The sequence below is a fragment of the Podarcis tiliguerta genome (assembly GCF_965153285.1).
Source record: "Podarcis tiliguerta genome assembly, chromosome: 3".
Lineage (NCBI taxonomy): Eukaryota > Metazoa > Chordata > Lepidosauria > Squamata > Lacertidae > Podarcis > Podarcis tiliguerta.
The window spans coordinates 19,115,691-19,137,983 of record NC_139536.1 but is presented as its reverse complement, the minus strand read 5'-3'; the positions used below and the strand labels follow the sequence as shown (position 1 = coordinate 19,137,983).

General features: G+C 44.7%; 1 protein-coding gene across 1 annotated transcript in view; it reads left to right on the top strand.

Annotated features, from left to right (window-relative positions):
• TTC7A (tetratricopeptide repeat domain 7A) overlaps positions 1-22,293 on the top strand; it is a gene marked incomplete at its 5' end in the record, with an annotated part of 174,212 nt that overhangs the window by 27,460 nt on the left and 124,459 nt on the right. Inside the window, 5 exons of the mRNA XM_083433024.1 lie at positions 1,769-1,847; positions 6,571-6,731; positions 8,860-8,923; positions 17,221-17,358; positions 18,742-18,825. Of these exons, the coding sequence (XP_083289150.1) occupies positions 1,769-1,847; positions 6,571-6,731; positions 8,860-8,923; positions 17,221-17,358; positions 18,742-18,825 (526 nt within the window). The remainder of the gene's footprint in view (positions 1-1,768; positions 1,848-6,570; positions 6,732-8,859; positions 8,924-17,220; positions 17,359-18,741; positions 18,826-22,293) is intronic.

The window sequence follows — 22,293 nt, the reverse complement described above, 5'->3', positions numbered from 1 at the left end:
GCAGTATGAAAACAAATCCATTACTCCTCCCAGACATAAATCTTTCGACAGAACTTGCCAAAATGGTGGCACTGTTTTTTACTGCGTCATCCCAAAGCTCTTGTACGTTCCTTGATCTCCTTAAAACATGCTTTTGGTTAGAATTTATTTCGACACAGTCTTAAATCATCCAGCTTAGGTCATTTAAGCAGCATTTCTGACTTGTGAGGGGGGATTATTGGTTAATCACACAGAAGAAAGAAAGAAAAGTTTCCTCCCCCCCATCCAGTCCCACTGCCGACATACCGAGCCTTGATGTGTCTTCTCATGATATATTCCTGTTTATCCGACCCGTCTTCTTTCACAGAGGTCCCTTCAATTAGCAGGCTTTACTCCCCATTCTTCACTTGAAATATGTGCATTTGCTTCTTCCTAATTGTTTATTTTCAAGTTGCTGCAGCTAGTGGCACAATCAGAGACAGCGTCCAGGAGAGCCGAAGTCCACACAAGGGCGTTCTGCCTAGTGCCCTCACCTCCTCGAATCTGGGGGTGATTTATGGGCACAGCAGGCAAGGGCAGTCCCCCCCATTCCCTTGGGGGGGCAGGGAGGCTGCATACTCCCATAACAGCCTCTTAATTACCTCGTGTGGGTCAGAGAGATGTTATTGTCGGCCATCTTCCAATGCGCCCCTAGTGGCCCCCGGTTGTGGAGCTCTTGTTATGTCTATGGCATGGCTTCCGAAACTTGGGTCTCCACCTGTTTTTGGACTACAATTCCCATCATCCCAGATCAGTGGTCCTGCTAGCGAGGGATGATGGGAGTTGTAGTCCAAAAAAAAAAAAGCAGCTGGAGACCCAAGTTTCAGAAGCCCTGGTCTACAGCATACGTAGTTCCCCCCAATTCCATTTTCTTCTTCTTTGGCGATCACTCATATCTGAGTAAGATTGTCTTCCATGAGCATGGTTTTAAAACAGTGAGTCCGTAAGTGACTGTGGAGGCCAATTCTGGATCCACACGTCCTTCCACAGTGGGGACATAGGTTTCCAGGTGGGAATTGATCACGGTGTGGATTTGCCAAATGTGCCTTCCTCTTAGAACATTTCTCCCTTTCATCCTGAGTTCGAGCGTCTTCAAAGCCCATGGCACCTTTGGTAGAGGCTATTCTCCAACTGGAGCGCTCGCAGGCCAGTGTTTCCCAGTTGTTGGTGTTCATGCTACATTTTCCCCCTAGATTTGCCTTGAGAGAGTCTTTAAACCTCTTTTGTTGACCATCAGCATTATGCTTTCCAATTTTAAGTTCGAAATAGAGCCGTTATTATCATTTTGTCATCATTTCACCATCGTGGCAACACTTTGAGGGAGAACAGACTTAAGCCGTTGAGCTTGGCCCAACCAAGATCACCCAGTGACCTTTATGGGTGAGTGGAGGTGTGGGCCCAAGTTTGTACTCCTAGACTGCTGCTTGAACCACTGAACCTCGCCTTATATGCCAAGGACAAAGCGATAAGATGCTATCCTTCAAAAGAGCTTTAAAACAGGATGCAGGAGAAGCTTCCAAATGTCTCCTGTACTCATCAGAGACCGTCTCATATTCCACCATCTGGGATGAGCTATCCTTCGAAGGTCTCACTCATTTGTTTTTCATTACGATTAGCCCAACCTGAGCATGATTGGGTATTTTTTTTTGAAATGTCAGAGATGTTCTGTTTTTTCCTCTCTCTCTTCATCGTGTTAGTTCATAATCAAATCAGCCCTAATTTACATTACTTGCCGTTTCCTTCCTCTTAGCAACATCGTAAAAGGGATACGAAACCTCCGAGACTTATTGCGGACCATGGAAACGAAGGCTACCCAGAGCTTCAGAATGGTAAGCCCAGTTCATCAGGAGATGAGGGAACCTTTCTTTTGGCAGATGGCAATTTGAGGAAAGAAGGAGAGAAAAAAAAAATACAGTTGGGGTTCTTTAGTACTGTTCCTTGCTATGGACTGGGAGTCCAGCCCTGCAATTTTGTATCGTTTAATGGGATAACAAGGTTGGATGGAATTGGAATTGGGAAAACACCCATAGAGAGAAGTTCTGATTTTAGGCTGACTTTTGCATGCCTGTTTTGCTTACTAGGTTCTTTTCCACACGAGCGCAATTGCAGAATCCGGTGACAAAATACGTTGCTTATGATTGGCATTTCTCAGCCCAATGCTCAGTTGTTTCCTTCAGCTTTGTCTAAGAGCTCTGTGTATGTTGCAATTTTGTGAAAAGAAAACGCAGTACAGTGGTACCTCGGGTTAAGAACTTAATTCGTTCTGGAGGTCTGTTCTTAACCTGAAACTGTTCTTAACCTGAAGCACCACTTTAGCTAATGGGGCTGTTATGTACTGAAGTTCTCACCCTGGGCCAGCAGGGGGATACTCTAGATAGTTATGCAAATAAGGGATCAAAAGTGACGTTCAGTGATTGGATAGTTTTAGAAAGTTGTTACAGTTACGTTGTACTGGAGCTCTATATAAGCAGGCTGACTGAACCCTTCAGTCCAGTTCTGTCCTGGCCTGTGCATAAACAAGAGCTGTTTGAAGAATCGCTGTGTCATCTGATATGTTCACCCACAACTTAACATGGGCCTCCCGCTGCTGCCGCGCCGCCGGAGCACAATTTCTGTTCTCATCCTGAAGCAAAGTTCTTAATCTGAGGTACTATTTTTGGGTTAGCGGAGTCTGTAACCTGAAGCGTCTGTAACCTGAAGTGTATGTAACCCGAGGTACCACTGTAATAGGCAGAAAGGTGTATGTGGGTATGTGGGAGGAAGGTAGGGGAGGATGGACTTTGATTCTGAAATGGATCCCTTTTGGCTGTGGGGATTCTCCAGCCTTTCCCACTGCCCCTAAAACTTATTGAGGTGGGTTGGGGACAGATAGGAGCGCTCCAAGAAACTACCACACTAGGGTCCCGTGTACTTTGGGTCAGCATTAAGCAATGCCAGGAGCCATGAAAAATGTAGTTGCCGTGGTTTGCAGAAGCTGGGATGCTGCTGTGGACATGTGTTGCGATGCCCAGGAAAGTTGGGCAACATGGGAATTTAATTCCCCGTGGTTCCTAGTCTCTCAGGGTGATGGCCTCACCTACTTTCAGCAACATCCAAGTGCACTGCAAATAGGCGGTATTTGTTCTGCATTATAAATCAGCCTGACAACAGCCTACAGTAGTTTAAGTAATGAAACCTGCAGCCTGTTTTATTATTATTACTCTTGAAAAGCGAGGTGCACAGAAACAGAATTAACAACACAAGGAAAATCACGCTGCAATAAAACTATGGGGTACTGGATAAAATCAAGAATCTGCATTAGAACAATAAACAGTAATAATAAAAGAAAGCTAATCTTTTTAAAAAAATTATTGAGGCTATTTAAACCGAACGAAATACAGTGGTGCCCCGCAAGACGAATGCCTCGCAAGACGGAAAACCCGCTAGACAAAAGGGTTTTCTGTTTTGGAGGTGCTTCGCAGGACGAATTTCTCTATGGGCTTGCTTCGCAAGAGGAAAATGTCTTGCGATTCCTGGGGGGGGGGGTTCCGCTCCCCACCCCCTTTTTCTAAGGCACTAAGCTGCTAATAGCTTTTAGCAGCTAATCTGCTAATCCCTTAAGCCTTTAATAGCCGCTAATAGCCGCTAAACCGCTAATCCGCTAATGGGCTTGCTTCGCAAGACGAAAAAACCGCTAGACGAAGAGACTCACGGAATGGATTCTTTTCGTCTTGTGAGGCACCACTGTAATGCAGAAATATAAGGTGTAGAAATATAAAGTATAATGTAGTAATATAAAGAAATATAGAATGAAAATGAAAGGTTTATTATGTCACTATATATGCAAGCAACCATAATTCCATAAATGCTTGTCTAGTATATAGGTATGAGAGTGTTATCATTATCCAACTACATAATCTTTAAAACCCCGAGTAAAGTACTAGGAAGCTGATTCTGAAGCTTAAAGGGTTTCTACCACCACTTGCTCCCTGTCTAAGGAATGGCAGGACCACCAAAAGATTCCCATTACCAGATCTTAGCTGAAATTACAATGCACACATAGACACTCTAGTCTCCCCTGTCTTCCTCCAGTGCCTCTGAGAGATGTTCAGAAGCCTTTTTAAATAAACCACAGCCTATCATTTCATCCAATCCTGACAAATGGTGGTTGATCTTAACTATAGCTTTAAAAAAAACCCCAAAACTAAGCTAACTTCAAACTACGAATAGGAAGAAACTATAATTCGTTCCATGGTTTAAGCTGATGCAGGGGGTTAGATGAAGTTGGAGGTCGATTCCAACTCAGTGTTCTACGATTAACCACAGTGTAGGGTTTGGATGTAATGCTAAACTGTGGTTAATCAAAAGTAGGAATGAAAGCTTCCCTGCCAGCCATGACGAAGGAAGATCAGGGAAAGGTGCTGAGTGCAGCTTGTCCCCAACATCTCAAAATCATGGTTTATCATTATGTTTGAATAGCCACTTCCTCAAATTATTGGCGATGTAATTGCTTCTAAATTATTGGGCTATTTCGAAGGGTGAAGACTTCGGTTTTAATATTGTATTGCTAATTCTGTTTCAAAATATTTTTAACAGCGTCAAGGACAAAAAACACTTTTTAGATAGGATTAACATGACAAAGCATACAATTAAATTAATTTGGAATACTACATGGCAATCTGTGAATGCCTTTTACTTGCATTGTATTCTAAGCAATAATAATGCTCCCCCCCTTTTCTTTTTTCTTTTGGCAAAGACTGTTATAAATCAAAGACTTGGGCTATTCCAATTTGTCTGGTTTTATTCATAACAAAAGTGAAAGTAATTGAAACTGCCAGTGAAACGTGCAGTAAAGCAAACAAACCCACAAACTCACACAGATACTCTCTCAAAGAAGGTAGGGCTTTATTTACTGATGCTTCCCCCCAAAGAACGATGCAAACCATAGTTTACCCATCACAGGGTGGTAGCTCAGTTGGTGGAGCATGAGACTCTTAATCTCAGGGTCATGGGTTCTGTTAAGTTGTGGGTGAACATATCAGACAACACAGCGATTCTTCAAACAGCTTTTGTTTATTCACAGGCTAGGACAGAACTGAACTGAAGGGTTCAGCCAGCCTGCTTATATAGAGCTCCACTAGAACGCAACAGTAACCGTTTTCTGTAACTATCCAATCACTGAACATCACTTTCAATCCCTTATTTGCATATGTGGACCTGAGTGAAAACTATCTACAGTATCCCCCTGCTGGTTCAGGGTGAGAACTTCAGTACATAACAGGTTCGAGCCCCCATGTTGGGAAAAACATTCCTGCATTGCGGGGGCGGGGAGGGGGTTGGACTAGATGACTCTTGTGGTATGGAGACTGCATAGGGGAAGGGTTTGCAGTTCAGTGTAGAGCACATGCTTTTCATCCCAAAAGCCCCAGCTTCAATCCCTAGAAACTGCAGCTTAAGGAAAAGAAAAGGAGGAGAGAGAAGGAGAAGGAGAAGGCATCAGTTGTTGAGAAAGACTCCTGGTTGAGACACGGGAGTGGTTCTGTCTGTTGGAGTAGACAATTGTGTGCTGGATGGAAAAATAGCCTGAGCTAGTTGAACCCGGTCCTCTCTGTTTCCTAGCTGGTGTTCCACATTGTGAGTTGTGTCATGGGTCCCACTGAAAATCATTTATAATAATAATAATATTAATAATATTAATAATAAATTTTATTTATATCCCGCCCTCCCCAGCCAAGACTGGGCTCAGGGTAGCTGACACCAGGTATAAAAACAATTGATTGAAATACAGCCATACCTCGGGTTAAATTTGCTTCAAGTTGAGCGCGTTCGAGTTGCGCTCCGCGGCAACCCGGAAATAATAGAGCGCGTTACTTCCAGGTTTCGCCGCTTGCGCATGCGCAGACGCTCAAAATGACGTCACGTGCATGCGCAGAAGCAGTGAAAAGCGATGCCCGCAGACGTGCCGTCGTTAGATACATTTACTTCTAGATGCGAACGGGGCTCTGGAATGGATCTCATTCGTATCTGGAGGCACCACTGTACAACTTAAAAACAAGATTAAAATACAACATTAGAACATTAAAAATGCAGCCTCATTTCAGTAGGAACTCAAATCAAAAACTTTTTTGGGGATGAGAACGTCAAGTCTTCACCAAGTCCAGACTGGTCCAAGTGGGCAAGAAAAAAGCCAGGGAAGTCCCCAAATAGGAGTTCCATCACAGAAAGAGAAAGGAAAAAGGAAAGAGGGGGAGGGGATCAAGTTGATTCCAAGCCAAAGGCCAGACGGAACAACTCATTCACAAATGTTACCCATATATACTACTGGAGCTGAGAATCCTAAGAACGAAAGCCATATCCAAAAACAAAGCATTTCTCTGTGTACTTGAGACAACTGGAAAGGTGAGTCATGTGTGGCCGTCCTGACCAAGTTAAAAAAGCAACCCGATGCAGATCCGACATATCATGTGTACTGGCTCGTAGCAAGTTGAATCATCAACCTGGTAGGCAAATAGGTGTCACTGTGGGCTTTAAAAAAGCACATGTTTCCCTCATTTTCTGTCCATTCTTCTCCAGACGGCTGCCAAGCAGTTGGCAGAGCTGCTCCTGCACTCCCTGAGCGAAGATTGTTACTGGAGCCCCTTATCTGATCCTCTCCCCGAGTTCATGAACAAAGAGGATAATTTGTACATCTGCACTACCCTTCGCCGAAGACTGCAGCTACACACCGGAGATAAGTGCGTATAGAGTTCTTTGGGGCTGTTACATCCAGGGCCAGATAAAATAACATGAAAGGGCAGGCAGTCAAGACACTTAGCAACGGCTGGGTAGTACTGTTTGGTTGTATGCTGCTTGTAAAACCCTCCCAGTCATTGGCTGGGTTGGTTGCAATGCCCTGGAGAGTTCAGTTCACTTACCAAAGGAGAAAGAAGCCCTCTTCACACCTGAGTCATGTGATGACAAGAGCTGTGGAGCCGGGCCCTTAGCTCCACCCCCAAGTCACATGTGTCCTGCCTCAGCTGTCAGCGGTCCCAACACCATGTCTGTCATAACTTGGGCATGTCTGTCATAACAGGAGGTGAGAGGGAGCTACAGTATGAATTTCTCTATGAACGGAGGCTCCCTGTGCCATATGGATAACCTTTTGGCCCAGTTTCTGTATTGTTCCAAAAGCCTATACATGCAGGAATACCCTCCCTGCTGCAGACATTATGGTGAACATGTTAATGGCAAAGACAGGAGGAGCAATGGTGGGAATTGGACTCAATGCACAGCCCCCACAGCCTGCTTAACCACTCCATGGGAGTAACAGGCGAAGTGGGCAAGAATCCCTCACAGATTTCTGATACTCTAGTGTTATTATTATTTATTGAGTTATTATTATTTATTGAGTTGCTCCTGCCAAGCTCGCAGTTCGAAAGCACGTCAAAGTGCAAGTAGATAAATAGGTAGCGCTCCGGCGGGAAGGTAAATGGTGTTTCCGTGCGCTGCTCTGGTTCGCCAGAAGTGGCTTAGTCATGCTGGCCACATGACCTGGAAGCTGTACGCCGGCTCCCTCGGCCAATAAAGCGAGCTGAGCGCCGCAACTCCAGTGTCGGCCACGACTGGACCTAATGGTCAGGGGTCCCTTTACCTTCTTTACCTTTACCTTTACCTTTACCGCCCTATACAGTCATACCTTGGGTTACAGACGCTTCAGGTTGTGTGTTTTCGGGTTGCACACTGTGCCGAACCTGGAAGTACCGGAATGGGTTACTTCCAGGTTTCTGCGCTCATTCACATGCAGAAGCACTAAATCATGCTTTGTGTGTGCGCAGAAGCGCTGAATCGTGACCTGCACGTGCGCAGACGCGACGCTGCAGGTTGCGAATGCTGCGAGTTGCGAACGTGCCTTCCGCACAGATCACGTTCGCAACCTGAGCGTCCTCTGTACCCGGAGGTCTCAGGGAGGCTCACAGAAAAGATCACAACATATATAATCAGGATTAAAACAACAACCCAATAACAACCCCTCCCCCAAAAGAGCCACATTTTAAAAAGGTATAGGCTGTCAAACAGATCAACCAAAGGCCTGGTTAAAAAGGAACATTTTTGCCTGGTGCCTAAAGGTGTGTAATGAAGGCGCCAGGCGTACTTCCCTGGAGAGAGCATTCCACTGGCAGGGAGCCACTGCAGAGAAGGCCCGTTCTCGTGTTGCCACCCTCTGGACCTCGAGGAGGAGGCACACGAAGAAGGGCCTCAGAAGATTATGTCAGGGTCTTGGTAGGTTCATGTGGAAAGAGTGGTTCTTGAGGTATTGAGGTCCTGGCACCATGAGGGAAGCAGAAGATCAGTTTGGCTAGAGGAGGAAAAAATCTAGTAACAGGAAAGGATATGTGTTAGCTCACAGGGTCTGAAGTTGGAGGGTTGGGAGAAGGGCATTAGGAAAAGAAGGTCTCGGAGAAATGGCAAAGAGCTGAGGAGGTTTGTGCTGGATTTCAGATAACATCTCAAAACCACAGACAGGTTTTTGGTTGTGGGTCTCTGTGGGCCCTGTACAATCTGTGTTTTATTACCATTTTCTTAATATTCCATCTGTGAAAACTTAACTTGTCATCTGGAGTTGTTGTTTTTTTGCCCAGGAGAGAAATTGCTTCATGTGCACAAGTTGTGTCTAACCAAACAGCTTTGCTCAGGGCTGAGTTTTCTCCTAGGATACACCCTGTTGCTTTTAGTCATCCTGGCCTGAAGAAGCGGTTATATAACGTATGAATCATGCATGAGACGGTTCAAGTTACTAGTCCTGTGGTGGTGTTAACAAGAGTGTCCCATGAGCGAGCTGCTGGTGTTCCTTATATTAAAACAACAGGTTTGTTTGTCTTTCAGCATCTACAGCCCCCATGACAACGTTGAAGAGGCGCTCCTCCTCCTCCTTATCAGTGAATCCATGGTAAGCCAGACAGGAATACTTATAAAGAAGGGTAATAATGAAAGCATGCAATAATCATTAGGATAATACTTGATATTTTCAGGATGGCATTTCCAGGTTTCTTTTGCGATCTGCAAACTGGCTTCCTGTTCACAAAATCTTGCCTGTTCAGTGCGGAAGAAAGCAGCAGTTGTCTTTTAATACAGCAGAGAGAGAGCTGCCACTTGTTTTTGTTTTTTGAAGCATCGCTCGATGATGACAGATTAAGCAAACGTTCAGCGAGCAGTCTGAGAAATTTAATAGAAAACCGTGAGTCACCCTTAACGTGGCATAGGAACAATATCATCCTCCCCCCTTCCTTTCTTTTGCAAAACAGGCTTAATTTTTTTTTAATTAAAAAAAAGTGTTTTCTTCACTGTGTTATATGAACCTTATTTTAAAACCGCCCAGAGTGGACCAGGTGACAAACAACAGATCTCTGGGCTACAGAGATACAGCTATGGTGCTGATGATTTATTGATTTATACCTTGGGGTTGTTTTTTCTAACAACAAATACACAAGGTGGCTTACCTAAAACCAATGTAATACAAAATAAGAAGGAAATACATCTTAAAAACCAAGCAGTTTTGAACAGCAGAATATTCAATGAAATCAAGTGACTCTACAGTGCCCTACAAAGCAAATTTAACAGGATTTTTCACTAACGCCGAAGTTTACAACATTTGGGCGAGTAACGGGTGAGGGGCATGATAGATTATGCACAGTGTGGAGAATTCTAGAACCTGTGGTCATCCCATGAGGAATGTTGAGAGATTCAGAGCAGACAAAATAAAGTACTTCTCCACACAGCGCCTAAGCTGAACCGTGGAATTTGCTTTCACTAAGATGCAGCGATGGCCTTAAAAGAGGAGGATCGGGCTATTAATGGCTACCAGCCACAATGGCTATGTTCTCTTTCCACTGTTGGAGGCCGTATGCCTTTGAATACCAAATGCTGAGACTGTACCTTGTGACAGCGAATTTCATCATTTAAATACGAACTGTGTGAAGAAGTAACAGGTTTGGGCATCTCTAGGTAGGCCTGAGAAAGACCTCTGTCTGAACCACTTCCAGTCCGATGGACCAATGATCTAACACAGTATGAGGCACCTTCCTGTGTTTCTTATGGCTCAGGTGCCAAAATAGCCTAACCAGTCTGAGATGGCATACATCTTGGGCTGGCCTTTGTGCTTTGGTCCATCCCCTAGAAGCCTATGTGACGTGCGGGAGTTCTGAGACAGCTGCGCAGGGGGTTCCTCTGTGGATTTTTGAAAATAGCGTTTGTACCCCACCTTTCCTCTAAGGCAGGGTTTCCCAAAGTTAAGTCTCCGGCTGTTTTTTGGACTACAGGCCCATCATCCCTAGCTAGCAGGACCAGCGGTCAGGAATGATGGGAACTGTAGTCCAAAAACAGCTGGAGGCTCAAGTTTAGGAAACATTGTTCTAAGGAGCTTTCACTGTGCTTCAAGTATGGGAATAATTATCTGAAGGTAAAAGTTGGAAAGCTGATAGCTAATTATAGGTGTGCCTTGGCCTGGGTTTTTATAAAACATCTGTTTAACAATCCACCAATAATTCATGATGCCTGTTCAGTGTCTATTCCTGATGAACCCAAGTGCAGGTAGATTAAGAGCTGACCTTAAAACTTTCCTGGGCCTGTTTTAGTCACCTTCCCTCTTCAACAGGATTTCTAGTGCTGCTGAATATAAGCCAGAGCTGTCTCTAAGCTGGGAAAGGAATATTTTTCTGTCAGCATTTTTCTCCCAGAACCCTCATCCCTGAGCATTTTTATTTTGAAATTCTTTCATTTACACAATGAAGATCTGTCCCTCAGTTTTGATGCAGTTCATAAGCCTGTCACCCAAGCCATTGTCGCTGTAATTTGGTTTGGTTTTTTTTTAATGGCAAGAGAACGTGTTCCCCTCAGTGTGGCATCTCCCAGTCATGTTGTAGATTAACAAAACACACCACAAGTGGTGCAGAGTAATTTGGCTTGCCTTCTCTCTCTCTCTCTCTCTCTCTCTCTCTCTCTCTCTCTCTCTCTCCCCTCAGCTGAATTGGAAAACAGACTGCCTGTAGCCAAGACTAATAAACAGTGTGCCCAGTGTAACAGAGTTTGGGAATCATTTATCACCGTCTTATTATTGAGTTAAATGGCCTGATGGGATTTGACCTGGAAAAAAGTCTGAGAAAGAAGGAAGGTGGTGGAAGCAGGACTGCAAAAAATAATTCTGTTGCCTTTTGCTTGAGTAAGAACAGGAAGAAGAGGCCTGCTGGATCAGGCCAAAGGCCATTTAGTGCAGGCGGGAATCTCCACATATAATCCCCAGCAACAGATACATACTGCCTCCATCAAAAGAAGCAGAACATCACCATCTTGGCTAGCAGCCATTGATAGTTTTATTCTCCCTAAATTTGTCTACTCCTCTTCTAAAGCCATCCAAGATGGTAGCCCTCACTACTTCTTGTGGGAACAAATTCCGTAGTTTAACTATATTCTGTGTGAAGAAGTACTTCCCCCCCAGTGCTTTTTTTTTTAGAGAAAGAGGTGTCGGAGCTCATCATGAATGCCTCCCTTGTTCTCTTAGAAAGGCAATGGCGCCCACCTGAGAGGTGCCAGAATTGAGTTCCAGCAAGTTCTGACTGAAAAAAGCCCTCCATCTTACCTCATGTCTCCTCTTAACTTTTCTCCAAACTAGGAAGTCCCAAATATTGTAACATCTCCCCATAGTGGAATTGCTCCACTCCCTTGATTATTTTGGTCACCCCCTTTTGTTGTACCACTTGCAGCCCCACAATAGCCTTCCAGAGATGTACACAGTATTCCAAGCGTTTGCACCGGAGATTTGTATAAAGGCATTAGGATATATCGGCAGTTTTATTTTTTATTCCTTTCTAACAGTCCTTAGCATGGAATCCCATCTTTAACAATGCTTCCCACCAGTTTTCGTAGAACAGGTGTCGAGCTAACTGGCCTGTAGCTTCCACACTCCCAATTCTTCTTAGTTTTATTTTTAATTTTTAATGCTCCATTCTCTTTGTTGGCTCTATTGGGTTAGTTGGGTAGAATTCCACAAACTAACAGTGTCTTCCCTTTTTTGGCTGTGGATCCTTACGCAGCCAAAACAAGACCGGAATCTGCATGGATCTCAACAAGCTTTGGGAAACTCAAGGGCAAAAGATTCCTGCATTGCGGGGGTTGGGCTAGATCAGGCATAGGCAAACTCGGCCCTCCAGATGTTTTGGGACTACAACTCCCATCATCCCTGACCACTGGTCCTGTTAGCTAGGGATGATGGGAGTTGTAGTCCCAAAACATCTGGAGGGCCGAGTTTGCCTGTGCTTGGACTAGATGACCGTTGGGGTCCCTTCCAACTCTATAGTTCTATGGTTTGCAGAAATACCCCCCCCCCCAAAAAAAATCAGGTTGAGGGGAGACCTTAAAGGTGTGCATTAAATCAGAGACACACCTATGAGGACTGAGCACGCTCAGTGTGCACTGAATGCTGACTGACTTGGTATGTGAATAAGTGTTTAAAACTAGGGGGTGTGTGTGTGTGTGGAACAGAGTGCCATGGAAGAGAAGAAAATGGTCGAAACCCCGAACAGACACAATCTGCCCTGCAAAATTTTGTTGCAGACCCTATTTGCCGGTCTTTGTTTTTTTTAAAATAGGAGTAGGTGCTATGTTGTTATTGAATATTATTGAATATGTATATTATTGAATATGTATATTATTGAATATTGTATACCCAATGTATCAGCCGCCGGGGGGGGGGGGGGTTCCACTGTTGGTGTTTTGGTGGTTGGTAAAAAATAATTTTTTTAAAAAAAGGAGTAGATGCTATTTTTAAGAAAGTTCAGCTGCAGCTCCGCTCCCTCATTCCACCCAAGGAACTACAACAAATGCTTTTACGTCACTTCTGTAGAACAGGGGAAAGGAGGCTGGTTTTTGTTGGGCAGGGGAGGGAAATGTTGGAGGAGGGAACAACCCCCACCCTGTGTCACACATCCCTAGTGCAAACAAGATGTAGGGTACAGGTTGGTGGCTAGGAAGGGGACAATAAAATAGCCTGAGCCTGCCCTGGTGAGAACACTCTCTTCCAAGAACTTATGTGTTTGGTTATAATTGATAATTTCAGAGCAGAGGGTAATCTCCAGTGAAGCATGTTAACAGCTTCAATATTGTTATTTATTCCAGAGCTGAGCTTTAAAGCTCTCTAATATGAAAGAGGTTTTATACAGAGCCAGTCATAATTCTGATGCTATCCTGAGATAACTTAACTCCTGTACGTTTGCTCCCGTTACCTCTCTCATCTGTTCCCCTCCGTTCCCCTCACAGCCCGTCTCCTCACAGCTCCAAATGTCACGTTCCCACCCGCGGTTCTCTGCCTGTCACTCTTTCTCACTCCACCCAACATCCCATCCCACTTCCACGCTGTCAATCATCACTTCACTCACTCTTATGTCACAGTGCCCTTTAGTTCTGTGCTCTGAATGAGCTCATTCGGCTTACGTCACCGCCCCCCTCCGTGTGTTGAATCGGACAGCCGAGCGCATGGTTAAACTACAGAGTGTGCTACCACAGGATGTGGTGACGGTCATAGAATCACAGGATGATCGTAGAATCATATTTTGAAGGTGCTAGAGGGTGCTCGGTGGTCTGCCTTGCTGGCTTCCTTCTTATCCGCCTTGGGGGGCCCGGGAAGGATTTTTTAATTTTTGTCTGCCGTCGGTTAGAATTTGCAACTCGGCTCCAAGCTGGAGGCACCATATGGTGATTCTGCCAAGCTACCATCTCTGCATAACGTTTCTGTATGTAGAGCACTCGCATAATTGCTTTGAAAGGTCACCCTGTGAGTATGGAATATAATTTTGGAATCAGTCCAGTGACGTATTCCTGAAATATATGCATATTTGTGTTTTTTCTAAATGGGTTCTCCTGTGAGCGTCCCTGCGTGCAGCTCAGACTGTGTGTTCATCTAGCCTAGCATTGTGTCTTCTGCTGGGCAGCTGCTCTCCAGGGTCCTAGAGACACAAGTCTCCCCACCAGTGATCCTTTTTTAGCTGGAGATGTCAGGGGCCGAACGGGGGACTTTCTGCATCTAAGGCATGTGCCCTTGCCTCGGAGCTACGTGGTCACCACGCTCGCAGAGGGCTCTTGTGCTTGGGCCCTGCTTGTGGATTTGTCACAGGCATCTGTTTGGCACCATTGTAAGAACAGGAGGCTGGACTAGATAGGCCATCAGCCTGATCTCCCAGGGTCTTCTTATGTTCTTGTAAGCACCAGAAAAGGAATCTCAAATAGTCCCGGGTACAAAATTTAAGAATTGGCAAATTCATATGTCACTCTAGTGATATGTGACCTTATAGGTAAGGTGTTACTATGAAGTTTCGCTAAATAAATAAGTTTCAAACAACTACAACCATGAGGAAAACCTCATAGTTGTACAATATTAGACGTCACACTCAGCTACATTAGTCAAAATGTAGTGATTTGAATGTGTTATAAACATGCAACACCGGATGACGTCAGAGAGCACAAAACCATTCTATAGCATTTTTATATAGGGTTTTGGTTTTTTTTAAGTATTGTTATAACAATTTAATTTCTGACTTATTTATAGTGTTTCTCCCCCTGTGTGTAGATCCATCCACCCTCCAACCTTCTTAAGTGATTAAAGTCAAAAGAAGAAACACTATATGTGCAAGTGATACTTAAATTGTATTTTTATGTTGTGAACCGCCCTGAGATCTAGGGATGAAGGGTGGTATACAAATTTAATATAATAATAATAATAATAATAATAATAATAATAATAAGCCATGCCCCTTCTGCATTTGGTGTATGGCACCATTGCCTGTGCTTGGATCAAATAGGAAGCACTTCCTTTTTATTGCAGCGCTAACAGGAGATATTTGTAGTTACATGTATTCCTGTCCCCGTTTTTTGTAAGCCCAAAGCTTGCGGTAATGTACTAGTTTGGGTGAATATTCTATCTGTGCTAAGGCATCACTTTAAAATTCCTAGTTTGGCCCACTGACAAATGCCCGAAATAGCTGACTCTGATGCGAAGCTGATTACTGGCTTTCAGAATATGTGGGGGCTTGTTCGGCGCAGCTATTTTTCACAACTAAACGCGGCTGCAGAGCTACTGATGCAGAAACTTTTTAATAGCGTGGTATGCAATGTGTGGAAAGGTTTAATTGACAGCAAGGTTGATTATGCACATCCTTCCACAAACCTCTGCCCTTCCCCAGTGCTCTTTTTAAATCTTCCTTTTCAAAGAACGCCCTGTGACAAAGTGCCGTTGATTATGGCCCGCAGAATATCAAACCCCCAGGAAAAAAAGCTTTCCTTCATTCAATAGATTTTACTTTCCTCTTGTATTAGGGCATAAAGAATAGCCACACCTCTGGGAACAGTTGAGGAGTGAGCGTATGAATTGGCTCTGAATCCATTTCCTGCTCATCTCTCTCTGCTCAGAGTGAATTGACAAATTCAAATGACTTTTTTTTGGGGGGGGACATGCCCACCCACCAGTGATAGAGCATCTATTTTACATGCCCCTGGGTTCAGTCCTTTGCATTTCTAGGTACAGTAAGTCTGAGAGAAACTTCTCTCTGAAACTCTGGCAAACCGCTGCCAGTCAGGATAGTTAATGGATCAGAAATCTGATTTTTGTTTGACTCCACCTCCCATGGTTCCTGATGCATTACTGTATTTTAATATTTTGTTGAAAGCTGCCCAGAGTGGCTGGGGAAGCCCAGCCAGATGGGTGGGGTATAAATAATATATGATGATGATGATGATGATGATGATGATGATGTTTGGGCCCAACTAGTAGTGGCTTGTCAAATCTCCCAAGACTGGCTTCAGCAGATGGCTGGAGAGTGAGGTCAATTCCTGGAGACTCTAAGCCAAACCTAGAAGAGGAGCTTGTAGGAGGCCTGGGGAGAAGGAGCCGGATAAAACAATTAGGCTGTATTTATTATTAACTTTTGCATCAAGCTCCCTGGCCTGGACTTCCTCATGTGGCTCTACAGTCCCAAGCGATGTTCTCCCTGCTCATGCCTTAGGTGGCTTTACAAAGGGGAACAAACAAATACATGGAGGTTTCAGTGGCTGAAGTCTACCCCTTGGGATGACAGCAAGCATGTCTCTTAATGCCCGGAAACAAATGTGGGAGGGGGCTGTCACTATCTTATTCTGTATTGGACTTCCCAGAGGCATCTGGTTGGCCACTCTGGGAACAGGATGGTGCTCTTATGTGTTCATAGCTGCCCTTTTTGGAACAAAATAAAAAAATTCCTTCCAGTAGCACCTTAGAGACCAACTAAGTTTGGTATGAGCTTTCGTGTGCATGCACACTTCTTCAGATACACAAAAGCTCATACTAATGACAAACTTAGTTGGTCTCTAAGGTGCTACTGGAAGGAATTTTATTATTTTGTTGTGACTATGGCAGACCAACATGGCTACCTACCTGTATCTTTTGGAACTGTTTGCACTCGAGGGTTTGCACATGACCAGGCAAATAAGTACCGTATTTTTTGCTCTGTAAGACTCACTTTTTCCCTCCTAAAAAGTAAGGGGAAATGTGTGTGCGTCTTATGGAGCGAATGCAGGCTGCACAGCTATCCCAGATGCCAGAACAGCAAGAGGGATTGCTGCTTTTGCTGCGCAGCGATCCCTCTTACTGTTCTGGCTTCTGGGATTCAGAATATTTTTTCTGTTGTTTTCCTCCTCCCAAAACTAGGTGCGTCTTATGGTCTGGTGCGTCTTATAGAGCGAAAAATGCGGTATGTTTTAAGCAACATATTCCTTTGCAAGCCAACATTAACCTGAGGAGGACTCTCTGCAGCCATGCTGCAGTGCGAAACATCTTTAAAAAGTGGGGAAAAGTGGAGGAGTATTCTTTTGTTTTGCCTCGTTTTAAAAGGTTGCCGTCGTAAAGTTGCAGGCAGCTGAAGTAATTGGGCGCACCATTTTAAGTGCGGCCCCGGGCCTTGAAGCATTCTGGCGCTGTGGGGCTCTTGTCATCTCTCGTTCTAGAGGTTTCCGAGAGATAATCTGAGGGAATCTTCTCCCAGCGTTTCTGTAAATGCATTCTGCCTTCCCAAATTAGCTTCCTGCGGATGAAGGCAGGGGGCTGGATAGGGGCACTTTTGCTTGGACATGCAGTGCGTGGCTGGCGACTTTTCTGAGGTGCGCTTGGCTGTCTCCGCTCGTTCCTGCTGGACCTGACCTCTCTTTTTATTCTGAATTCACTCCCAGGCAAACCAGGACGCAGTAATTAGCCGGGCCCCTGAGCAGAAAGACGACCGAGCCATCAGCCTCCGGGATGCGTCGGCGGTTTACGATCTTCTAACTATCACGCTGGGCAGAAGAGGGCAGTATGTCATGCTTTCTGAGGTAACTACTCCTAGGTTTTCTTCTCTCTCTTTTTTTATCACCCCCAAAACAACAAGGCAGCACTCTACGTTCTTCCAAACACACACCAGCTTGCTTATAACGTTTGCTGAAGTGTATCCAAGTGGCACTACATCTAACTGAAACATTTATGGGTGTACACATGTTCTGCCTGGGGCCGTGTGCAATACATCCCACGACTCCAGAGGAGGGAGACTCCTAAGGCCACCTTTCTTAACGTTGGCAGCGTGGGAGCTGCTGTAATGCGGCTTCTTCCCACGACGCAGAAGCGATACGGGGAGCGTAATTCACTTCTGAAATTTTGCTGTTATGGGATGTGGGGATGGCTGTCAGCTGAGATGAGTGGGGCCTGCAACAAAACGTTGCGCTGTATCCTCACCTCCTAGCAGGAGAGTTCCTCCAGGTCGCATCATTCCACCCTCCCATTTTCCTACTCTCTCTTTAGAGGGGGAAAAAATACAACTACAGTGGTACCTCGGATTATAGACGCTTCAGGTTACGGACTCCGCTAACCCGGAAATAGTACCTCGGGTTAAGAACTTTGCTTCAGGATGAGAACAGAAATCGTGCAGCGGCAGCGAGAGGCCCCATTAGCTAAAGTGGTACCTCAGGTTAAGAACAGTTTCAGGTTAAGAACGGACCTCCAGAACGAATTAAGTTCTTAACCCGAGGTACCACTGTATGGAAAATGAGAGAGGTCCCAAGCATAGAAGAATGGCAACTTAAACTGATGGAATTGTGCCCAGCTTGCAGATCTAACATATAGAATAAGAGAACATGAAGAAGATACATTTAAAGAAGATTGGAAATTGTTTACTGAATATGTGGGGGGAAATTGTGCACACTTGAAAATGCTGGCAGCATTAAGATAAAGTCAACAGTGTAAATAAGTTTTGATGGATGTAACAATGGAATACTGAATGGTTTAGTTTATGTGAAATATGCAGGGATTCATGTTACGCAAAATGAACCATGGAAAGAGAAGAAAGGAAGTCATTGAGATTTTACCAGTTGTTTAAATGAATATTCTAAATTGTAAAACAGAAAATTTAATAAAAATTATATAAACAAAAAAATGGGGGGGGGGGGGGCTTAACAGAATTGGAACCAATATATTGATGAAAATGTGTTCTCCAAAACAGTGGGAAAGGCTAACAGCAGGCACCCAAGAGACTTTACTTGATCCCACCGAATCAGGCTGTCTCCTGTGCAGCTAAAACCTGAACTATCCCAGATGGACATTTTTTTATCCCCACTGAAAAAAATAAAATCTACCACCCCCACCCCCACCTTTTGGTAATGAGTTCCACAAAAGTTGAGAATCTGCTAGTGATAATATTTGTGCTTTCTTCTTTTTCTCCCCAGTGTTTGGAGAGAGCAATGAAACTTGCATTTGGTGAATTTCACCTATGGTATCAGCTGGCCCTTTCCATGGCAGCTTGTGGCAAGGTAAGGCACAAACACAAGGAACTTTTACATTCATGGAAAAATTTCCATTATCTGTACTCAATTCTCCAAAGCAAATGGTAATTTGAACTACTGTTGTTGTTGTTTACATCCTATCCTTTCCCCCAAACAGGCCCAGTATGAGTATTATTGTAATATTATATTGATTAATAGGTGCATATAGTATTATTCTAATCACAGTTTCTTCCAATGCTGAGCTCAGGTGATCGAATGTGTTAACTCTATTTTCCCCCTTTCTAATTTAGATTTTCATTGAATTTCCAAAAACAATTAGGTATTAACTTCAACTTTAATATTATTTCCCTTTGGCATTTTGACTTCCCACCCATCCCTTCTGCTGCATTGTACACCATACGTTCATCCAATACATATCCTCTATTACATTCGTTGCTGTTTCGTTTCTGCTGCTCGTACTTCGAATCCTGCTCCCTGACTCCATTTGACTGTGGCATTTTGAGTACGTTAACTCTCAAAGCCAAATTGGGTTGCCCAAAGGGTGGCGATGTGGGTTAAACCATAGAGCCTAGGACTTGCCAATCAGAAGGTTGGTGGTTCGAATCCCCGAGACAGGGTGAGCTCCCATTGCTCGCTCCCTGCTCCTGCCAACCTAGCAGTTCGAAAGCACATCAAAGTGCAAGTAGATAAATAGGGACCGCTCCAGCAGGAAGGTAAACGGCATTTCCGTGCGCTGCTCTGATTCGCCAGAAGCGGCTTAGTCATGCTGGCCACATGACACGGAAGCTGTACGCCGGCTCCCTCGGCCAATAAAGCGAGATGAGCGCCACAACGACTGGACCTAATGGTAAGGGGTCCATTTACCTTTATATAATTGGAGCATAGCCTTTCTGTGCTGAAGTACAAACATTTGTGAACTAAATAATCTTGGCTACGATATAAGGTAGCTTTTTATACTGCAAGGATGTCCTGGTCTCCTACCTAATCTTGTTAAATATTCTGGAAGCTAAATGGCATGATCTCTGTGAATTGATCCAAGATCTGTAAATATTCTGTGTCTGATACTTTGAGCAGAAGCAATTTCTTTCTCCATCTGTGAAGTATTTCAGCCCTAGCACTGAAGCTTTCCCAAAGGATTCCTGCTCTATCCTCTGCAATGCTGTCATCTCACTAATGGCAGGGACAGGACGTGTGGACTAGGGCTTTTATCATACTCTGCAGCTTGATGGCAGAGAGCCAGAGGGATGGGGGCAGGGAGGAAAGAGGATGCTATCTCTCCAGACCACCAAAGGCACTTGAGGTTTTCCAAGGCAGAAGATCTCTTTTCACCTGTCTCTCTGCCACAGCCAATTCCTGACCTCATTAGAAACATGAGCCCACATCCCGAGGTTTTACTTTCAGACTTGCAGCACCGGGAATAAATATGTGACATGATGGAAACACAGCATGACAAGTGCTTCAATTGCCCCATAAATCTTCAAAATCTTTGAACCTAGTATCTTGAAAAGAGTAACCAGAGGATCAGCCCTTGTTCTCATCTTGTGTCCTGGACCCTCTCTGTCCATGATACCCTCACTCTGCTGTGGTTTATTTCTTATTTCTTTATTGGGTTTATATACTGCCCTATACCAAGCAGGTCTCAGGGCGGTTCGCAGAATAAAATCAAAATACAAAACCACAAAATACATAATCAAAATAACAACAACAACCCTATAACCCCTCCCCCCAAAAAAGCACATTTTAAAAAGGCGTAGGTTGTCCAAGCTGAGCTTGGTAAAAACCTTGTAAGAGCTTTTAAAAGGAGAAAAACAACACTGATTTTCTTTTGCTGGTCAACCTATTAGTGCGATGCAAAGGTTTATCCGTATTCATACTTTATAATGGCATTTTGGCTTTCTTGAACAAAGGCTGTACTTTCTCGATCAACTTCAACCTGCAGCCTCATTTTGAAAGTTTGGATTTCTGGGAAGAGTGGCCTGTCCCTCTTCCTGCAGCAGCCTGTTGGGTGGGAAGGGAGGAGATGCTGGAAAGAGAGAGAAAACAAGGTTTGGGGGCACACCATGTGCACCATCCCCCCACATTACTCCTGAAGGAATGTAGCCCTTGACAGAAAACGGGTTGCCCCCCTGTTCTAGGTATACAGTTTCCCCCCACTATGAACAGCACGTATCATGAAATGTGCTGAATATAGTTTGCAGGTGAGCTAGTGAATTGATAACTACTAACAAAAAATATAAGGGACGCGGGTGGCGCTGTGGGTTAAACCACTGAGCCTAGGGCTTGCCGATCAGAAGGTCGGTGGTTTGAATCCCTGCGACAGGGTGAGCTCCCATTGCTTGGTCCCAGCACCTGCCAACCTAGCAGTTCGAAAGCATGTCAAAGTGCAAGTAGATAAATAGGTACCACTCTGGTGGGAAGGTAAACGGCATTTCCGTGCGCTGCTCTGGTTTCACCAGAACCGGCTTAGTCATGCTGGCCACATGACCCGGAAGCTGTACGCTGGCTCCCTCGGCCAATAAAACGAGATGAGTGCCGCAACCCCAGAGTTGTTCGTGACTGGACCTAATGGTGAGGGGTCCCCTTTACCTTTACCTTTAACAAAAAATCTCTTGGCTTTTCTAATTGTTGCGATGGAAGTCCAGGTGGCACACACAGGGGCTCCTCAGCAGCTTCCCATCCTGGCACATACTAGAGCCAGACCCGATAGCTTCCACCAGTGTAAGCTGCATCAGATCCATCCAAATTCTAGCTCTCCATAAGGGCTGTCAAGTTTATAGGCAGAAGGGTAGTTGGGAAATAAGGATGGAGAGTGGCTAGCTTTCCTCCAACCCCAACTCCCTTATACTTAGCTTTCCACACAGGATCCAGACATGGGGAACAAAAGTGGCGGGGGCACTTAAACCAGGCTCAAAGGTTCCTGAGTAAGAATTGTGTGAAGATGTTTCTCTTGCAAGGCCACGTGAGGGTCGCTGGTGCCAATCAGAAGCAGGCCTTTTTCTCTAGCGCACACTGAAGAACTGCCAGTTGATCTCAGAGACAGTAAACAGGGTCTGAAGGGGATATGTTGCCGTGTATGATTAATAGGGATGCATACATGCTATGCTGTTTTTGCCTGCCTATAAAGATGGATCACTCGCAGCTTAGTGGCATGAATCACTCCTTCTATGCTTCCATTGGGAAAAGGGGTTGATTGTTAAATCCCTAGCTCTGGGGATTGTAGCATCTGTTGTACCCTGGCAACTCTCAACATCCTGAGCAAACTACAATTCCCAGGATTCTTTGGGGGAAAGCCGTGTGCTTTAAATGAAATGAGGAAAAGACTGGCTACCATCTTAGATGACTTCAAAAGTCAAATGTTAGGAGGATGAGGCTACTAATGGCTTCCAGTTACGATGCCTTCATGGTTCCTCTAGGGCCAGGGACACTGTGTCTCTGAATTACCAGCCTCTGGGGAACAATAGCTGGAATGGTCTGTTGTTCTGCTGGTGGCATCTA